Source organism: Pseudophryne corroboree, chromosome 1, assembly GCF_028390025.1.
Source record: "Pseudophryne corroboree isolate aPseCor3 chromosome 1, aPseCor3.hap2, whole genome shotgun sequence".
In the NCBI taxonomy this organism is placed as follows: Eukaryota; Metazoa; Chordata; class Amphibia; order Anura; family Myobatrachidae; genus Pseudophryne; species Pseudophryne corroboree.
This window is the reverse complement of record NC_086444.1, coordinates 308069923-308090621: the sequence shown is the minus strand read 5'-3', so window position 1 is coordinate 308090621 and position 20699 is coordinate 308069923. Positions and strand designations below refer to the sequence as shown.

At 44.9% G+C, this 20699-nt stretch overlaps 1 protein-coding gene and 1 pseudogene across 2 annotated transcripts in view; both read left to right on the top strand.

Moving 5' to 3' along the window:
* Positions 1-20699, top strand: part of LRRC43 (leucine rich repeat containing 43) — a 191426-nt gene that overhangs the window by 40620 nt on the left and 130107 nt on the right. For both annotated transcript variants that reach the window (XM_063964469.1, XM_063964468.1), the window contains exon 6: positions 9713-9891. In XM_063964469.1, coding sequence (XP_063820539.1) covers positions 9713-9891 — 179 coding nt within the window. The remainder of the gene's footprint in view (positions 1-9712; positions 9892-20699) is intronic.
* On the top strand, positions 13380-13497 carry LOC134952360 (5S ribosomal RNA; annotated as a pseudogene).

The following is a 20699-nucleotide window of genomic DNA, read 5'->3' as shown; positions in this document are numbered from 1 at the left end:
GGGGGGGGGGGGAGGATACACTAGTTTCGAAAATTCATTAATTCGATTAAATCCTACGTGAAATTAGTTCCCCAAGGGGGTATAAAACGTATTAAAAATATCGATAACCATATGTTATCCTTGAAATTCAGAACGTTGAGTTAATTCTCTTCATCTCATAAGATAATATTAATAAACTTTCATATTGTTACTAATAGTCATAATAACACCCCCTATTTACAAAATAAGCAGGACATAGTGAAAACAAGGGATTCCATTCACATAAAGTGCTAAATGGAGCCATATTTAAAAGCGGTGCTCACAAATAATAAATAATGAATCTTACCTTACCAGTAGCTACAATAGCTTCAAGTCACAACCAGTGTAATGAGGCTGTGTGCTGAGACTTACCCTTAAATAGGAAACAGAAGTGACCTCACTTCCCCTAATGCAGTGATTGGGGTATTAAAAACCTTAAATAATATTGGAATAAGTCCTATGTTACTAGCTGAAATCGTTACAGTGATTAAACATTGAGAAAATTGATGGCCTTAAAGTGAACTTTTATAATACACTATAAGGGATAAAAAAACCTTAATTGTAAATACATCCCATAATGCATCTGGTCGTTACAGACCAAACTGATATGATTGACAGGGCTACTCACCAATAAAACTAGTTCAGTGAAAACAGACCTAATCTCTATCCCATACGTCCCATAATGCATCTGGTCGTTACAGACCTGACTGACATGATTGACAGGGCTATTCACCAATAAAACTGGTTCAGTGGAAACAGACCTAATCTCTATCATTGTAAGTATAATAATATTAATCTCCTCTGTGCATTACAAACAAAGTGTGAAAAAGCTGTCCTGGTGTGAATTATAAACACCTCAGTAGTGGGGAAACTTATCCCCTTAAACAGTGTTTTCGTGATAAACTAATCCCGCCGCGCTGGGACTAGAACACTGATGTCTCGGCGTCGATAAGGCCAGTGTTCCACATAGCTAGTTACATCTAGATCGCGCCACTAAGTAAAACGGCTTGCGTTCCAGCGGCGCGATTGTTTGCGTTCCACAGCGCCGGGATGGTGTCACGTGATTGTATCACCTGACACTCGGACACATGATCTGAACTGGCCAATAGGTGCTGAACAGGGCAGCTGGTGTTCAGTGACGCGGACGTTAGTACTCCACGCAGCTGTATCTCACCAATTGACCACCCCACGTGACAATTAGACATGTGGTTTGGGCGGCCAATAAACGGATCAAACTAGGTAACCTAGGAGACACTACGCAATCGCTACCAAAAATAACATTTGTTAGTGTATATACACATAGTAATGAATAATGCGATAAGTGCGATACTCTACCTAATCTATTAACTAACACCTACATTATTAGCTACATATATATGATGATTTAGAAAATTATATAAATTATATAAATTAGTCTATTGTTAATTAACCACCTACATTTAAAGCACCGCCCCTAAAAGTGGCTCCACTTTTACAAATAACATATTAGATATTAACAAATGTCCCCTAATAGGAATACAAATGATCATCCTTTTAAACACCATTATTTATAAATACACCAATATTGGGAATATAAATCATAATCAAAGACATAAACAAGGGAATATATTGAAGTGTGAAAAAACATGATACTACAGGAACGCTACCATATCTATAGTTTCATTTAAACCAAACGGGATAAGAGTGTTCAGCGAATAGATCCAATAGGATTCTCGCTGGGCTAGCAGTCTATCTCTATCTCCTCCTCTTTTATCTACCATAATATGCTCGATAACCGTAAATGAGAGACCCAGGACTTGAGAGTTATGTTTCTCCTGAAAATGTCGAGGTAAACTGTGGTTTTGGACCTTGTAGGTAATATTTCGTAAGTGTTCCTGTATTCTTAACTTAAGACACCTTTTGGTTTTACCAATGTAAGAAAGGTTACAACCGCAATCAATTTTATAGATTACGTAGTTAGTATTGCAGGTAACAATGGTCCTCAGTTTAAAGACTCGTTTGCTGTCGTCTTTCCAGCAAAAGCCTTTTTTATCGATAAAGCGACAACATTTACATTTATTACAGGGGAAGAGCCCTGATCTCTTCATTACAGGATGTTCATTAAGAGTCTCACCCTTCTTTTTATCATTCTGAAGTTGGCTGGGAGCAAGAATGTTCTTAAGGTTCCTGGATTTACTGAATACTATGTTAGGCTTGGTAGGGAAGTGTGGTCCCAATATGGGGTCCTTCAAAAGGAGATGCCAATGCCGATTCATAACACGTCTAATCTTGATATTTTCTTGATTATATTGTGTTATGAACGGTCTTTCGGTGATACGTTCTTCTTTTTTACTTTCTTTTACTTCCAAAAGGCTATTTCTATCAATTTCAGAAGCTCGAACCTGGTCTCTCCTTAGATGGATCTCATTATATCCCCTATCTAAAAACTGTTCTACCAGAATAGAAGATTGTTCCCAGTACCTTTCCAAACTGCTACAGTTTTTCCTAATCCTCACGAACTGGGAGTAGGGTACTGTAGTTTTCCATCGAGACAGATGGCAACTATTTGAAGGTATGAAACTGTTCGCGTCGGTCTTTTTAAAAAAGGTTCTCGTATCAAGAGTCCCGTCATCTTCGATGTTTATAAGGACGTCCAGGTAATCAATAGTAGAAATATGCTCCTTATAGGTAAATTTGAGATTATGGGAATTAATTTGAATCTCTGAAATGAAATCACTCAATTCCTCCAACTCTCCATCCCAAATAAGAATCACATCATCTATGTATCGCTTATATATATATATATATAGTACCAGTCAAAAGCAAAAGTCTGGACACACTTTCTCATTCACTCCAGTGAGAAAGTGTGACAAAACTGGTGACTGGTACTGTATGTGTGTGTATATGTATATGTATGTGTATATATATATATATATATATATAATATATAGGCAAGCCCTGTAAGGCGGCACTCACGAGACTTGAGACAAGAGTAATCAGACGGACAGTGTCACCGTGTTTATTTATATATATGTGTGTATATATATATATATATATATATATATATATAATATGTGTGTATATATATATATATATATATATATATATATATATATATATATATATATATATATATATATATATATAAAATATATACACCCTGTAGATGCAGGATACTGGAACCAGGCAGAGGCACTCAGATATTTTCAAAGTGCAGCAGGCACAGGGGGCCACACAACATGGGAGGAGGAGCGGGGGGGGGGGGGGGTAGATGGTTCCGCACACACATAAGACAAGGGGTAGTGGGGCTACACACAGGGGGTTGGGGGGGGGGGGTAGATGGTTCCGCACACACATAAGACAAGGGGTAGTGGGGCCACACACAGGGGTTTGGGGGGGGGGGGGTAGATGGTTCCGCACACACATAAGGCAAGGGGTAGTGGGGCCACACACAGGGGGTTGGGGGGGGGGGGGGGGGGTAGATGGTTCCGCACACACATAAGACAAGGGGTAGTGGGGCCACACACAGGGGGTTGGGGGGGGGGGCAGGAGGGCACAAGGTGTCACACACACGGGGGGGGGGGGGGCACAAACCAGGGTGAGGGGGGTAAAGTGTGCCACACACAAAGGCTGGGGGTAAATGGGGCCACATGCAGGGGGTGGGGATATGGCAATGCATTAAAATACATGTACATTACTTTGTGTATATCTACTCACACTCTGGCAGCTGAGGGTCACACTCCGGTAGGTGGGTACGCTGGCCAGTGGCACTGGCTGGTGGGAGATGCGGGCTGCCCGCGGGTGTCTGGCCATGCACACAGAGGAGGGCTGGGTTTGCCTCGGCGGGAGAGGCAAACCCAGCCCTCCTGTCTCTCGCAGAGGAGGGGAGATGCGGCGGCTGACAGCTAAGAACGGGTGGGACGAGGCGGGCCGCGGAGGTCTCTGTCTCTCATGCAGGGAGACAGTGTGATTAAGCACACTGCAGTAATCACACTGCAGTAATGTGTCTGGCGGCGTGGCGGGGTCCGGCGGGCAGCAAAGCGCGGGGCAGGAGGGCGCACACAAACGGGCAGGCGGCATTCAGGTGTCTAAAAAGGGGCAGGGCGCAGCGCCCTGTGAAAGACACCTAGAGTGAACACTACGTTAAGGCGTACTATTGCCCGTGCATGGATCTTAAAAGCTATAGTAAAGTGGTCAGGCACGTTACTAGAAGACTTAGATACAATGGATAGAAGTGACATTGAACTGTTTTTACTTAACATACAGGATTCTGCGGGGTTCATGGTGGAATCCATGAAGGACCTGGGTACGCTGAATGCACGGATATCTTCCATGTCTATCTCAGCTCGCAGGGGACTCTGGCTACGCCAATGGTCGGCAGATGCGGAATCCAGGAGAAGTGTGGAGAACCTATCCTACACAGGTCAGGCTCTATTTGGGGAAGCGTTGGATGCGTGGATTTCCATGGCAACCACGGGTAAGTCACCTTTTCTTCCCACAGCTACACCTTCTACGAAGAAACCCTTTTCTTCATCTGCATCGCAGTCCTTTCGGACCGCTAAGACAAAAAAGTCCAAGCCCCGTACCACTTTCTTTAGAGGTGGGCATGCAAAATCCAAAAAGCCTGCACCTGCAGGCTTCCAGGACCAGAAGCATGCTTCTGGTTCTTCAAAATCCTCAGCATGACGGTGGATCGCACAGCCTGGAGGACGGTCTGGTGGGTGCGAGGCTCAGACGTTTCAGCCACGTCTGGGTGTCGTCCGGCCTGGACCCTTGGGTACAGGATATTGTATCCCAGGGATACAGACTGGAGTTTCAAGAACTCCCACCTCACCGATTCTTCAAATCAGGCTTGCCAGCTTTACTGACAAGACAGGGCTGTCCTACTGGAAGCCATTCAAAAATTGGAAAGGTCAGTGGTCATTGTTACAGTTCCCTCGCATATGCAAAACAATGGTTACTATTCAAACCTTTTCGTGGCACCGAAACCGGATGGTTCGGTCAGGCTGATTTTGAACTTGAAATCATTAAACCCTTATCTGAGGGAGTTCAAGTTCAGAATGGAGTCTCTGGGAGCGGGGATCTCAGGTCTAGAGGAGGGAGAGTTTCTGGTATCCCTAGATATCAAGGATGCGTACCTCCACATTCCGATTTGGCCGCCGCACCAGGCTTATCTCAGGTTTGCACTGTTAGACAGTCACTATCCATTTCAGGCACTGCCATTCGGTCTCTCCACGGCACCGAGGGTGTTCACCAAGGTGATGGCAGAGATGATGGTTCTCCTCCGCAGACAGGGAGTGAACATAATTCCATATCTGGACGATCTGCTGATAAAGGCATTGACCAGGGAGAACTTGTTGCAGTCCATTGCTCTCACGACTCGTCTGCTCGGGGAACATGGTTGGATCCAGAACCTTCCGAAGTCACATTTGGAGCCGACAAGGAGATTGTCTTTCCTGGGGATGATCCTCGACACTGAAGTGCAGAGGGTGTTTCTACCGGTGGAAAAAGCATTGGTGATTCAAACAATGGTCCGGGATGTCCTGAAGCCAGCCCGGGTATCGATTCATCATTGCATTCACCTTCTGGAGAAGCTGGTTGCCTCCTATGAGGCTCTACAGTACGGAAGATTTCATGCTCGATCCTTCCAACTCGATCTCCTAGACAAGTGGTCGAGATCTCATCTACATATGCACCTGAGGATATGTCTGTCGCCGATAGCAAGGATTTCGCTCCTCTGGTGGCTGCAGATGTCTCACCTTCTGGAGGGCCGCAGGTTCGGGATTCAGGACTGGATCCTTCTAACCTCGGACGCAAGTCTCCAGGGTTGGGGCGCAGTCACTCAAGGGGAAACCTTCCAAGGAAGGTGGTCAAGCCTGGAATCCAGTCTTCCAATAAACATTCTGGAACTAAGGGCCGTGTACAACGGTCTTCTCCAAGCGGCACATCTTCTGCGAGATCGTGCCATTTAAGTACAGTCGGACAATGTAACGATGGTGGCCTACGTCAACCGTCAGGGCAGAACGAAGAGCAGATCTGCAATGTCAGAGGAAACAAGAATCATCCTCTGGGCAGAAAAACACGCGTTGGCACTGTCAGCAATTTCCATTCCGGGAGTGGACAACTTCGGAGGTATTGTTCCAGGTCGAGAGACCCGCAAGCAGTGGCGGTAGACGCGCTGGTGTCTTTGTGGGTGTTCCAGTCGGTGTACGTGTTTCCTCCACTTCCACTCATTCCAAGGATTCTAAAGCTCATAAGGAGAACAAGAGTTCAGGCAATCCTCATTGCTCTGGACTGGCCAAGAAGGGCTTGGTACGCAGATCTTCCGGGTCTGCTGCTGGAAGATCCGAGGCGTCTTCCCCTTCGGGAGGACCTGTTACAACAGGGGCCGTTTGCTTATCAAGACTTACCGCGGCTACATTTGATGGCATGGAGGTTGGAAAGGCATTCCGAACAAGGTTATCCATACTCTGATACAGGCTAGGAAAGGAGTAACGTCTAAACATTACCATCGCCTTTGGAAAAAGTATGTATCTTGGTGTGAATCCAAGAAGTTTCCTACGGTGGAGTTTCAACTGAGACGGTTTCTCCTCTTCCTGCAAGCTTCTGCTCGACGTGTGTCGGAGTTGGGGGCTTTGTCTTGTAAAAGCCCCTATTTGATCTTCCATGAAGATAGAGCTGAGCTCCGGACTCGTCCGCAGTTCCTTCCAAAGGTTGTGTCGACTTTTCATATCAACCAACCTATTGTGGTGCCAGTTGCTACTGACTCCTCAATTCCGTCAAAGTCCTTTGGATGTTGTAAGGGCTCTGAAAATCTATGTGAAGAGGACTGCTCGTCACAGAAAATCGGACTCTCTGTTTGTCCTGTATGATCCCAAGAAACTTGGGTGTCCTGCTTCTAAGCTGACGATCTCTCGCTGGATTAGGTTCACTATCCAGCATGCCTATTCTACGGCAGGACTGCCGTGTCCAAAATCTGTTAAGGCCCACTCTACTCGTAAGGTGGGTTCTTCCTGGGCGGCTGCCTGGGGTGTCTCGGCTTTACAGCTTTGCCGAGCGGCAACTTGGTCTGGGTCGAACATGTTTACTAAGTTCTACGAGTTCGATACTTTGGCCTCTGAGGACCTAAAGTTTGGTAAATCAGTTCTGCAGGAGCGTCAGCGCTCTCCCTCCCGTTCTGGGAGCTTTGGTACATCCCCATGGTACTAACGTGGACCCCAGCATCCTCTGGGACGTAAGAGAAAATAGGATTTTAATTACCTACCGGTAAATCTTTTTCTCGTAGTACGTAGAGGATGCTGGGCGCCCGCCCAGCGATTCGTTCTTCTGCAGTGGTTCAGTACTGCTTGGTTCTTAGTTAAGTACTGCGTTGTTACTTGGTTCAGTAATGTTATTCAGCTGTTGCTGAGTTTTTTTTCTAGCTAGTTAGCTTGGTTTGCCTTGTTTTGTGTGAGCTGGTGTGAATCTCGCCACTATCTGTGTAAAATCCTTCTCTCGAAGTTGTCTGTGTCCTCTGGTACAGTTTCTAGACTGAGTCTGGTAGGAGGGGCATAGAGGTAGGAGCCAGCCCACACTATCAAACTCTTAAAGTGCCAGTGGCTCCTAGTGGACCTGTCTATACCCGATGGTACTAATGTGGACCCCAGCATCCACTACGGACTACGAGAAAAGGATTTACCGGTAGGTAATTAAAATCCTATTTTTACAGTTGTTTTTGTGTGAGAAATATTGTATGTTGCTAAAATCATGATATCGTTCATTTCTAAGTAGTCTTGTGGCTTTCACCTTAAAGGCATGATTGTGCAGGCCAATCAAGGTCTTCCTCAAATTCTTCCACACCAAACTATTTTGCTGATGGCCCGCCCTATGTGCATTGGAGCATTGTCATGCTAAAACAAGAAAGAGCATGTTTGAAGGACAAAATTCTCTAGAATGTCATTGCATGCTGTAATATTAAGATATTTCTTCAAACCTTTAGAAACAGCCACAGACCATTATTTCTCCTTCTCCAAGCTTTACCATTGGCAGTACTCATTCAGACAGGTAGCAGTCTCCTGGTGACTGCCAAACTCAGATTTGTCTGTTGGAATGCCAGATGGTGAAATTTGATTTGACAATCCAAAGAACCTGTGATTAACTCTACTCCAGCCAACATTTGGCATTCTGTATATTGATCTGAGGCTTGTGTGCTATTTGGCCATGTATATTCAATTGACAAAGTTCTTACTAACTAGTTTTTGTGCTGATGTTGCCTTCAAAAACAACGTTTGGTATTCGGTACTGAGGACAGATGATTTTTACGCTCTATGAGCTTCAATACTTGGCAAACCCATGCTGTGAGCTTCTGTAGCCTAGCAATTTGTGGTTGACCTGCTATTGTTCCAAAATGTTTTCACTTCACAATAACCACACTTAACAGTTGGACCGGGTTCTCTAGCAGGGCAAACATTTGACTGTCTTGTTAGAATGGTGGCATCCTATGATGATGCCACCACGTGGAAAGTCACTAGGCTTTTTAGTACAACCCATACTACTGCTAAAATGTGAATATGGACATTGCATGGATTTTATGCACCTGTTTGGAATTGGGGTTGAAATCATCAACCACACTAATTAGAAGTGGGGGAAGGGGGGGGGGGGGGGGTCCATGAACATTTGGCCATGTAGTGTATATTTGGGTCTATTCCACTTCTAGGTGCATTCTAACTGAACACTGCACAGCAGACATCCTACTTGCTAAAATGGTAGTCTGGAGACACTTATACACAAATTATAGTCATTGTTTGTGCTCTGGTTTGCCAGGATGAAATATAAAGAACCTACTAATAAATCTAGTTACATGGACAAACCATAGAATCCAAATCAAACATTGTGCATTTATATTGTGTTACAGAAAAATAAAATAATTTGCAGATGTTTTATTTCTGTCATACTATATATTTTGTTCTTTTGTTCATCTAATTATAATTGGATGTGATTTGTAATGGAGTATATAATTGTTAATGGTGTTTAATTCAGATTGGATGAATTGGTGAATTTTAATTTTGCCACAATTAAAGTATTACAGGTACAGTATGTGCTCAGCTTCAAGTTAAATACTGTACACACTTAATAATCAAACTCGTTTTTTTATTGTAGATTGTATCTGCTGCATTGCAACATCTTCCACTTACGTTACAGTAGACTACATTTTATGATACCCTTTCATAAATAAATTGTATTACATGGGGAAAACATGAATAAGACCACATAGGCACAGATATTCCTGCTTTCCATACCAGAACCAGTACGCTATCTGCAGCGATGCAAAAGGAAGTATTGTATACGTATAACTTCTACTGCACTTTAATTCCAGTACTGATTGTTAGAAGCATAGAAAGCATGTGAGCCACTTGTACAGTGTCCATTGTATCTTTTTATGTTTGGAAGTAACAGCAAGTCCAACTGAAGAATACGGAACTGTTATATATATATATATATATATATATATATATATATATATATATATATATATATATATATATGCTTTAGTGTTTGTAAAGGTGATTTGGCTTTGGAAACACTAGGGTGCACTATTACTCTGGTCTAAAAAAAGACGGCAGTAATTTAATTTCGGATGAACTACTGTATTTTAAAAGAATAGTATTTTTTATCTTGAACATCTCTATTATAGGAAAAGATATATTCTCCAAAATACAATTTATCTGTTTTGCAGATTCTCTACAAAGTAAGGCAAAGTTGTTTGTGCGCATTGGGGAAGTACATGGCATTCCAAACTCAATTACTCCCACAGAACAACAGCACCCAGCTGAATATCCAGTCACTACAATCAGTTACCACGTGGACTATGAATTTATTGAGGATCAGTCCAGCACAGAGTTGGAAGAGTCTCAGGTTTGCAGACTAGACTGAGCTTCACTTACTCTTGCTATATAGGTGACCGTGACATGTGTATGCTACTGCAAGTTATTACTGCCAGTCAATATATCTTATTTTACTGTAGCATATACCTAGGACATTACACATATACCTAGGACATTACACTACACTAGAATGCACTGTGATGAATAATGCTCTGTCAAGATGCTAATGCAAACTCTTATTAATGGAAATGTACCGATTACTGCAAAACAGGTGCAAAGAAGCCAAAATGTGTTTTTCATTATTGCTAAATGTACTCGGGGTTAGGTCAGGGCTCTACGCTGCCCTATGCCGGCTCAGCTCCCTAAACCCGTGACGTTATAATTTCACGCCTAGAGGACGGGACCGCCGGCCTAGCTGCAGGGTGCTTACTTGGAACGTCCGTTGGATGCTTCAGTAGGCTTTGCTGCAGTGCTGCTGGCTGCAGGGTACCGTTCTGGGCACCCTGCTAGCCAGATGCAAGTGCCTTGAGCTGCTTGCCTGCACACCCCTAGTTACAGCCCTGAATGTACTATTGGCTGCTGGTGTGAAATGCTAAAATACAATACAACACTAGAAGATGTGGCTTTACTTTGAGTACAATAAAGTTAAAAATTGTAGTAGACAATGCATACACATTACAGTAAATGGCCGGACAGTTAATTGCAGTCAGTAAGTACCCAATTTGATTGTAGCTACATGAGTTGCTAATTGAACACGACAGCAAATGTTTTTTGTTATGTTTTTTTTTTTTTTTTTTTTTTACATATAACACTAATGAACTCGTGGGCAATCTTTCCTTTCCCAAACAGATGACTAAAATCTTTTCTTTATTGGGGGAATACTTCTTTACCATGGGGTTAGTGAGGATTAAGGATCCTCCTTTCAGCTGCTGGACTAAACTCTGTGCCCACAGGGTTACTCCTTCTTGGCTGATCTGCATCCTTGCTCAGTCACCTTTTTGGCTAATGGTAGTTAATCCAGCCCCCCCACCTCCTTTCCCCGTATCATTAGGCAGGGTGGACTGGTCCGGGTCTACTTCCTGGTTTACAGCTGACGTCATCTGTAATGGCTGTCCATCCTGGGAGTGCGACCTGTCACCGCTGCTCTCACCAGCCAGCATTCACTCCACCACCTCGCCAGCGCGTCTCCCTGCACCTTCCGTCTGGGTTAAGACACACACACAAAAAGAAGAGAATATACTCACCTTAAAAAGACATTTTTTACGTAAAGAAGATGCCGTCATAACCAACTACGAAGAACGCTCCAAATCTGGCCTCAAACCTACATCGAAGTATTACCCACTCGAGTCAAAAGGTAGCAATGTCAGTCTCTTCTATGATATGGTGAAAAAGGACCTGTGTGATAATGCACCTAAGAAAACAGAAGGAAAGAACTTGGGGAACCGTGAATGTGAAGCCCTGAAGAAAATGCAGAAGAACCATAATATAGTTATAAAACAAGCTGACAAAGGGGGGGGATTGGTCATAATGGACCACGACCTATATACGAGAGAGGCACAACGACTGTTAGGGGACACTAATTCCTACACACTACTCCAGAGTGATCCTAAAGAACCATTTGTAGAGGAACTGAGGACCATCCTTCTGCATGCACTACGGAACACAGTGATTACGAAGGAAGAGTATCAATTTCTCATGCAATCCAATCCCATTACCCCCATTTTTTACTTCTTACCGAAGATACATAAGTCACTGACAAATCCTCCTGGCAGACCAATAGTGGCGGGCATAGGTTCACTAACCTCTAACCTGTCAGAGTACGTGGATGTTTTTTTAAAGAAATACGTTAAAACATTACCATCTTATCTGAAAGATACAACATCAATACTTAACGTACTCGGAACTGTGGAGTGGAAGGATACCTACATGTGGGCGACTGTGGATGTTCAATCCCTATATACATGTATCGAACATTCCAAGGGTATAGCCGCATGCAGAGAATACTTGAACAATGATATAACCCTGACTCCAACCCACCGAGATTTTATCTGTGATCTTATGCTTTTTATCCTCAGTCATAATTATTTTAAATTTCTGAACTATTTTTATTTACAATGCTGTGGCACAGCTATGGGAACGATTTTCGCACCTAGTTTCGCAAATTTATTTATGGGATATTGGGAAGAGACTCATGTATACGGCCTGGAAGCCTTTAAAGAAAAGGTGGTGCTCTACAGACGCTATATCGATGACATTTTAATCATTTGGAACGGCACGATCGAATCTTTTAATGAGTTTTTAAATCAGCTGGGGCAGAATGATTTTAACTTGACCTTCACTTCAAATATCAACAACAAGTCAGTCGAATATTTGGATTTGGTATTAACGGGTGAGAATGGGGGCATCACCACCAAAAACTACATTAAGGAGGTGGATACGAACAGCTATCTACACTATCGAAGTAACCACCTCCAGAAGTGGAAGGATAACATTCCGGCGTCACAATTTTCAAGGATAAAGAGGAACTGTACCAAGCAAAAAGAGTGTGATGACCAACTCAAAATCTACAGTAAGAGGTTCCAAGATAAGGAGTACCCCGAACATATCGTGGAGAAAGCCCTGGAAAAAACAAGGAAGATCAACAGGGATGAACTTCTGAAATATAAGATAAGAGACCCCAAGAAAGACTCGGTAGCCTTCATCACTTCCTATAATCAACATGAGAAGAACATCAGGAGATCACTCAAGACCCACTGGAATATTCTACTCATGGACCCTGTCCTCAAAGACCTTTTACCGCCCGAACCAGTCATCATTTTTAAAAAATCCAGGAACCTAAAAGACCACCTTGCACCCAGCCTACTTAAAGAGAAGTCTACCAAGAGCTCTGCTATGCCTAGATGTGTGGGTTCATTCAAATGCGGGAAATGCAACATTTGCAAGTTCCTACATCCAAACCGGAAAACCTTCAGCGATATGGAAGAAAAGGAAATCTACACTATCAAGGAATTCATGAACTGTAATACCGTGTCCGTCATCTACCTGCTGGAATGTTCCTGCAGGAAGAAGTATGTGGGCAAAACTAAGAGACCACTTAAGATGAGGATCCAGGAACATATAAGGAATATAAAAAACAAGGTGGAGAGCCATACGGTCTCCAGACATTTCACTTCACACCATAACTCTAATCCAGAGGACCTCACATTTAAAGCGATTGAGCTGGTGCGCCTGGGGGAAAGAGGAGGAGACCTCGCAAACAAACTCTCTAGAAGAGAGATGTATTGGATCTTCCAGCTCCAGACCCTACAACCGGTGGGTCTGAATGAGAGCTATGAAATTGCACCCTTTTTGTGAGGTGCTACATTATTTCGTACTACTCACCCACTGTATATGCCCTCCCCGCACGTCCCTTCTCACCTTTCACTCACTCATGTATCCTTTCATTAAAGCATGCGAACAAACTGGTTTTGTGTGTGTAATATGTGCGATTGGGTCATGACATTAAGATGTTTACCTCTCAAGTACAGTCAAACCACACTGGTACGCCCAATCTCGTTCGATCTTGGAAGCTAAGCAGTGTTTGGGCCTGATCAGTACCAGGGAGGGGACTGCCTGGGAATATTAGGTACTGTAAGGACGGAAAAATAACATCGAGCTATCTAGTGACCTAATCAACACCATAAGTTGCTAACCAGATCACTTTATTAATACATCCAGGATGCACCACACTGTCACCAGTGCATTATGTTTTACTCACTAAATATTCACGTATCACTTCAAACCCTTCCTCACTATGAGTTAATGAATACTTCTCATAATTCCCATGCCTTACATGCATTTAATAGCCACCTACATCGTATAGCACATTAAATATCAGCTTGTTTTACTTATTAGGTATCTCTTATTAAGATAATCAATTCTTGTCTATACATATTTAAAAATATTTAAAAATACTCATTTGTTATATTTATTTGGTTGTATATATGTATATATATGTTTATTTGTATATACAATTGAATCAGTACATGAGCCTTCACCATTTTTTCCTTCTTTGCTCGTTGCATGGTCCGGTTTCCATGGCTACCGATGAAATAAGAAAGTGTGTCTCCAGGGGCTACATAAAGATGGCCACCGCGATTCCGCATGTATTCTATGGAGAACATCATCCCCAAAATGGCCGCCGCTATGCAATATACATATGCTAACATGGAGACCAGAACTAGAGCTGCTGTGAACTGAAGAGACCACAGCAGAATGAATGGATGACGCCGTCGGCGCATGCGCACGAACATACCCGGAAGTGGGGCGGAAATACCCGATATCACGTGACGCGGCCCTCCGTCACCGGAAGTGTGGCGGAAGTGCCGCAATTTAATAGAAAAAGTACAATACTGGACTATTAGAACACTTTATAAACTCCTAAACCACTCGTTTTTTATGCCAGTTAGGTCTTAATACTCCCTGTTGTTTTTATATGTATACTAACTGAGTGTCCTTGCGATTTTATACACCTCATATGTTAATGATATCACATGACGTGTTATGACATCATCAACCCTGTAACAGCCCAACAGTGCTATAAATAGGCATATCATTTCATTCTGTCCTTACCCTTTGAAGAAGTCAGCTGTGACGAAACGCGTTGGGCTCCCTGTGGTGACCCCCCTGTGCCTATTTTAAAAGTTAAGTTTTATCTCCTTATACTTTTACTAAGACGCTTTTATAACTTCAGGATTTTTACTAATAATTTTGTGTGCTCAATAAAACTTGTTTTTATCATTTTATAGTTCTTTGGCTTTTAAATCAGTCTTTTAACAATTTTGCATTTTAAATCACACTAGTCGCCGGTACCTTTATTCCCCCATTTTCTATATATATATATTATTTACCAAGCTAACTAGTGCTGGACTACTCCTTTCAGTACTTAGTGAAAACTAATGGGTTTGAGGGGAGGAGCTTATGTACCCTAAAAAGTTAACTCATTAAGTGTTGTCTCCTCAATCAGTGATAGCAAGGAGATCTCCTGCGAACCCTGAAATCGCAAGGCCACATAAATGGATAAAAAAGTGTCCAAAATAATTCAGGTAATTTGGCGTTACAAAAACCAAGAAGTGGTATCGAATACCTGCAAAATCTTGGTTTGAGTAGGCTGGTGTATAGTCTCAATGTAGACGCCCCATTTATTGCAAAATCGCTTAACCCCCCGATTCTATTGCCGGAAAAACAGCCTGTCTATCAAAGTACAGAATCTTTAGGAGCAGAGTTTTATTTGCTGCTAAAGAGGGATGGGCGGGGGAAGTCCTGTTACAAAGATCACTTTTTTTGCCACCGTAACAATGACAGTGATTAGGGAAATAAAGGACTTGGACTCCGGGCCCAGATCCCATTCAGAAAAATTGGCACATAACATAGCCAGTGGGTTACAACGTAAACGGAGGTTAAAAGCGGCGGCCACACATTATTTTTATTTCTCTGACGTCCTAGTGGATGCTGGGAACTCCGTAAGGACCATGGGGAATAGCGGCTCCGCAGGAGACTGGGCACAAAAGTAAAAGCTTTAGGACTACCTGGTGTGCACTGGCTCCTCCCCCTATGACCCTCCTCCAAGCCTCAGTTAGATTTTTGTGCCCGGCCGAGAAGGGTGCCCACTAGGGGCTCTCCTGAGCTTCTTAGTGAAAAGTTTAGTTTTAGGTTTTTTATTTTCAGTAAGACCTGCTGGCAACAGGCTCACTGCATCGAGGGACTAAGGGGAGAAGAAGCGAACTCACCTGCGTGCAGAGTGGATTGGGCTTCTAAGGCTACTGGACACCATTAGCTCCAGAGGGACCGAACACAGGCCCAGCCTCGGAGCTCGGTCCCGGAGCCGCGCCGCCGGCCCCCTTACAGAGCCAGAAGCAAGAAAAGGTCCGGAAAAATCGGCGGCAGAAGACATCAGTCTTCAACAAGGTAGCGCACAGCACTGCAGCTGTGCGCCATTGTTACTCAGGCACACTTCACACTCCGGTCACGGACGGTGCAGGGCGCTAGGGGGGGGCGCCCTGAGCAGCAATGTAAAACACCTTGGCTGGCATAAATACACCACATATAACCCCCAGGGCTATATGGGTGTATTTTAACCCCTGCCAGAACTTACCAAAAAAGCGGGAGAAAAGGCCGCCGAGAAGGGGGCGGAGCCTATCTCCTCAGCACACGGGCGCCATTTTCCATCACAGCTCCGCTGGAAGGACGTCTCCCTGACTCTCCCCTGCAGTCCTGCACTACAGAAAAGGGTAAAAAAGAGAGGGGGGGCACTAATTTGGCGCAGTTTTATATTAACAGCAGCTATAAAGGGAAAAGCACACTTTTATAGTGGTATTCCTGTATATATATAGCGCTCTGGTGTGTGCTGGCATACTCTCCCTCTGTCCCCCCAAAGGGCTAGTGGGGTCCTGTCCTCTATCAGAGCATTCCCTGTGTGTGTGCGGTGTGTTGGTACGATTGTGTCGACATGTTTGAAGAGGAAAATGAGATGGAGGTGGAGCAATTGCCTATTATACAGTTGTCACCCCCTAGGGAGTCGACACCTGAGTGGATGAGCTTGTGGAAGGAATTGCGTGACAGTGTCAGCTCCTTGCGACAGACAGTTGACGACATGAGACAGCCGGCTAATCAGCTTGTGCCTGTCCAGGGGTCTCAAACGCCATCAGGGGCTTTAAAACGCCCGTTACCTCAAATGGCAGACACAGACACGGATACTGACTCCAGTGTCGATGATGAGGAGACAAACGTGACTTCCACTAGGGCCACACGTTACATGATTGAAGCAATGAAAAATGTATTGCATATATCTGATAATACAAGTACCACTAAGAAGGGTATTATGTTTGGTGAGAAAAAACTGCCTGTAGTTTTTCCTGTATCCGAGGAATTAAATGAAGTGTGTGATGAGGCGTGGGTTTCCCCCGATAAAAAACTGATAATTCCTAAAAGGTTATTGGCATCGTACCCTTTCCCGATAGAGGATAGGGCACGTTGGGAAACACCCCCTAGGGTGGATAAAGCGCTCACACGCTTGTCTAAACAGGTAGCACTACCCTCTCCTGATACGGCCGCCCTAAAGGAACCTGCCGATAGAAAGCTGGAGAATATCCTAAAATCTATATACTCTCACACGGGTGTTATACTGCGACCAGCAATAGCCTCAGCCTGGATGTGCAGTGCGGGCCTGGCGTGGTCGGATTCCCTGACTGAAAATATTGATACCCTTGATAGGGACAGTATATTATTGACTATAGAGCATTTGAAGGATGCATTTCTATATATGCGTGATGCACAGAGGGATATTTGCCGACTGGCATCAAGAGTTAGCGCGCTGTCCATTTCTGCAAGAAGAGGTTTATGGACGCGGCAGTGGTCAGGTGATGCGGATTCTAAAAGGCACATGGAAGTATTGCCTTATAAGGGGGAGGAGTTATTTGGGGTAGGTCTATCAGACCTGGTAGCCACGGCAACTGCTGGAAAATCCACATTTTTACCCCAGGTAGCTTCTCAACCTAAGAAGACGCCATATTATCAGGCGCAGTCCTTTCGGCCCCATAAGGGCAAGCGGGCAAAAGGCGCCTCATTTCTGCCCCGTGGCAGAGGGAGAGGGGAAAAAGGCTGCAACAAACTGCCAGTTCCCAGGAACAAAAGCCCTCTCCCGCCTCCGCAAAGTCCTCAGCATGACGCTGGGGCTTTACAAGCGGACTCAGGCACGGTGGGGGCCCGTCTCAAAAAGTTCAGTGCGCAGTGGGCCCACTCGCAAGTGGACCCCTGGATCCTTCAGGTGGTATCTCAGGGGTACAGATTGGAATTCGAGACGTCTCCCCCTCGCCGTTTTCTAAAGTCTGCTTTACCGACGTCTCCCTCAGACAGGGAGGCAGTATTGGAAGCCATTCACAAGCTGTATTCCCAGCAGGTGATAATCAAGGTACCCCTCCTACAACAGGGAAAGGGATACTATTCCACACTATTTGTGGTACCGAAGCCGGACGGCTCGGTGAGACCAATTTTAAACCTGAAATCCTTGAACACTTACATACAAAGGTTCAAATTCAAGATGGAGTCACTCAGAGCAGTGATTGCAAACCTGGAAGAAGGGGACTATATGGTATCTCTGGACATCAAAGATGCTTACCTACATGTCCCAATTTACCCTTCTCACCAAGGGTACCTCAGGTTTGTGGTACAGAACTGTCACTATCAGTTTCAGACGCTGCCGTTTGGATTGTCCACGGCACCCCGGGTCTTTACCAAGGTAATGGCCGAAATGATGATACTCCTTCGAAGGAAGGGAGTTTTAGTTATCCCTTACTTGGACGATCTCCTGATAAGGGCAAGATCCAGGGAACAGTTGGAAGTCGGGGTAGCACTATCTCAGATAGTGCTGCGCCAGCACGGTTGGATTCTCAATATTCCAAAATCGCAGCTGATCCCGACGACACGACTTCTATTCCTAGGGATGATCCTGGACACAGTCCAGAAAAAGGTGTTTCTCCCGGAGGAGAAAGCCAGGGAGTTATCCGAACTAGTCAGAAATCTCCTAAAACCAGGCCAAGTCTCAGTGCATCAATGCACAAGGGTCCTGGGAAAGATGGTGGCTTCTTACGAAGCAATCCCATTCGGCAGATTCCACGCAAGAACCTTCCAGTGGGATCTGCTAGACAAATGGTCCGGGTCGCATCTTCAGATGCATCAGCGGATAATCTTGTCACCAAGGACAAGGGTGTCTCTCCTGTGGTGGTTGCAGAGTGCTCATCTTCTAGAGGGCCGCAGATTCGGCATTCAGGACTGGGTCCTGGTGACCACGGATGCCAGCCTGAGAGGCTGGGGAGCAGTCACACAGGGAAAAAATTTCCAGGGCTTGTGGTCAAGCCTGGAGACATCACTTCACATAAATATCCTGGAGCTAAGAGCCATCTACAATGCTCTAAGCCTAGCGAGACCTCTGCTTCAAGGTCAGCCGGTGCTGATCCAGTCGGACAACATCACGGCAGTCGCCCACGTAAACAGACAGGGCGGCACAAGAAGCAGGAGGGCAATGACAGAAGTTGCAAGGATTCTTCGCTGGGCAGAAAATCATGTGATAGCACTGTCAGCAGTGTTCATTCCGGGAGTGGACAACTGGGAAGCAGACTTCCTCAGCAGACACGACCTCCACCCGGGGGAGTGGGGACTTCACCCAGAAGTCTTCCACATGATTGTGAACCGTTGGGAAAAACCAAAGGTGGACATGATGGCGTCCTGTCTCAACAAAAAACTAGACAGGTATTGCGCCAGGTCAAGGGACCCTCAGGCAATAGCTGTGGACGCTCTGGTAACACCGTGGGTGTACCAGTCAGTGTATGTGTTCCCTCCTCTGCCTCTCATACCCAAGGTACTGAGAATCATAAGAAGGAGAGGAGTAAGGACTATACTCGTGGCTCCGGATTGGCCAAGAAGGACTTGGTACCCGGAACTTCAAGAGATGCTCACAGAGGACCCGTGGCCTCTACCTCTAAGAAAGGACCTGCTCCAGCAGGGACCCTGTCTGTTCCAAGACTTACAGCGGCTGCGTTTGACGGCATGGCGGTTGAACGCCGGATCCTGAAGGAAAAAGGCATTCCGGATGAAGTCATCCCTACCCTGATCAAAGCCAGGAAGGATGTAACCGTACAACATTATCACCGTATTTGGCGTAAATATGTTGCGTGGTGCGAGGCCAGGAAGGCCCCTACAGAGGAATTTCAACTGGGTCGTTTCCTGCTTTTCCTGCAAACAGGACTGTCTATGGGCCTAAAATTAGGGTCCATTAAGGTTCAAATTTCGGCCCTGTCGATTTTCTTCCAAAAAGAACTGGCTTCAGTTCCTGAAGTGCAGACGTTTGTCAAGGGGGTACTGCATATACAACCTCCTTTTGTGCCTCCAGTGGCACCTTGGGATCTCAATGTAGTTTTGGGATTCCTAAAATCACATTGGTTTGAACCACTCTCCACTGTGGACTTAAAATATCTCACATGGAAAGTGGTAATGCTGTTAGCCCTGGCTTCAGCCAGGCGTGTATCAGAATTGGCGGCTTTATCCTATAAAAGCCCTTACCTAATTTTTCATACGGACAGGGCAGAATTGAGGACTCGTCCTCAATTTCTCCCTAATGTGGTTTCAGCATTTCACTTGAACCAGCCTATTGTGGTACCTGCGGCTACTAGGGACTTGGAAGACTCCAAGTTGCTGGATGTAGTCAGGGCCCTGAAAATATATGTTTCCAGGACGGCGGGAGTCAGAAAATCTGACTCGCTGTTTATTTTGTATGCACCCAACAAGCTGGGTGCACCTGCTTCTAAGCAGACTATTGCTCGTTGGATTTGTAGTACAATTCAGCTTGCACATTCTGTGGCAAGCCTGCCACAGCCAAAATCTGTAAAAGCCCATTCCACAAGGAAAGTGGGCTCATCTTGGGCGGCTGCCCGAGGGGTCTCGGCTTTACAACTTTGCCGAGCAGCTACTTGGTCAGGGGCAAACACGTTTGCTAAATTCTACAAATTTGATACCCTGGCTGAGGAGGACCTGGAGTTCTCTCATTCGGTGCTGCAGAGTCATCCGCACTCTCCCGCCCGTTTGGGAGCTTTGGTATAATCCCCATGGTCCTTACGGAGTTCCCAGCATCCACTAGGACGTCAGAGAAAATAAGAATTTACTTACCGATAATTCTATTTCTCGTAGTCCGTAGTGGATGCTGGGCGCCCATCCCAAGTGCGGATTGTCTGCAATACTTGTACATAGTTATTGTTACAAAAATCGGGTTATTATTGTTGTGAGCCATCTTTTCAGAGGCTCCTCTGT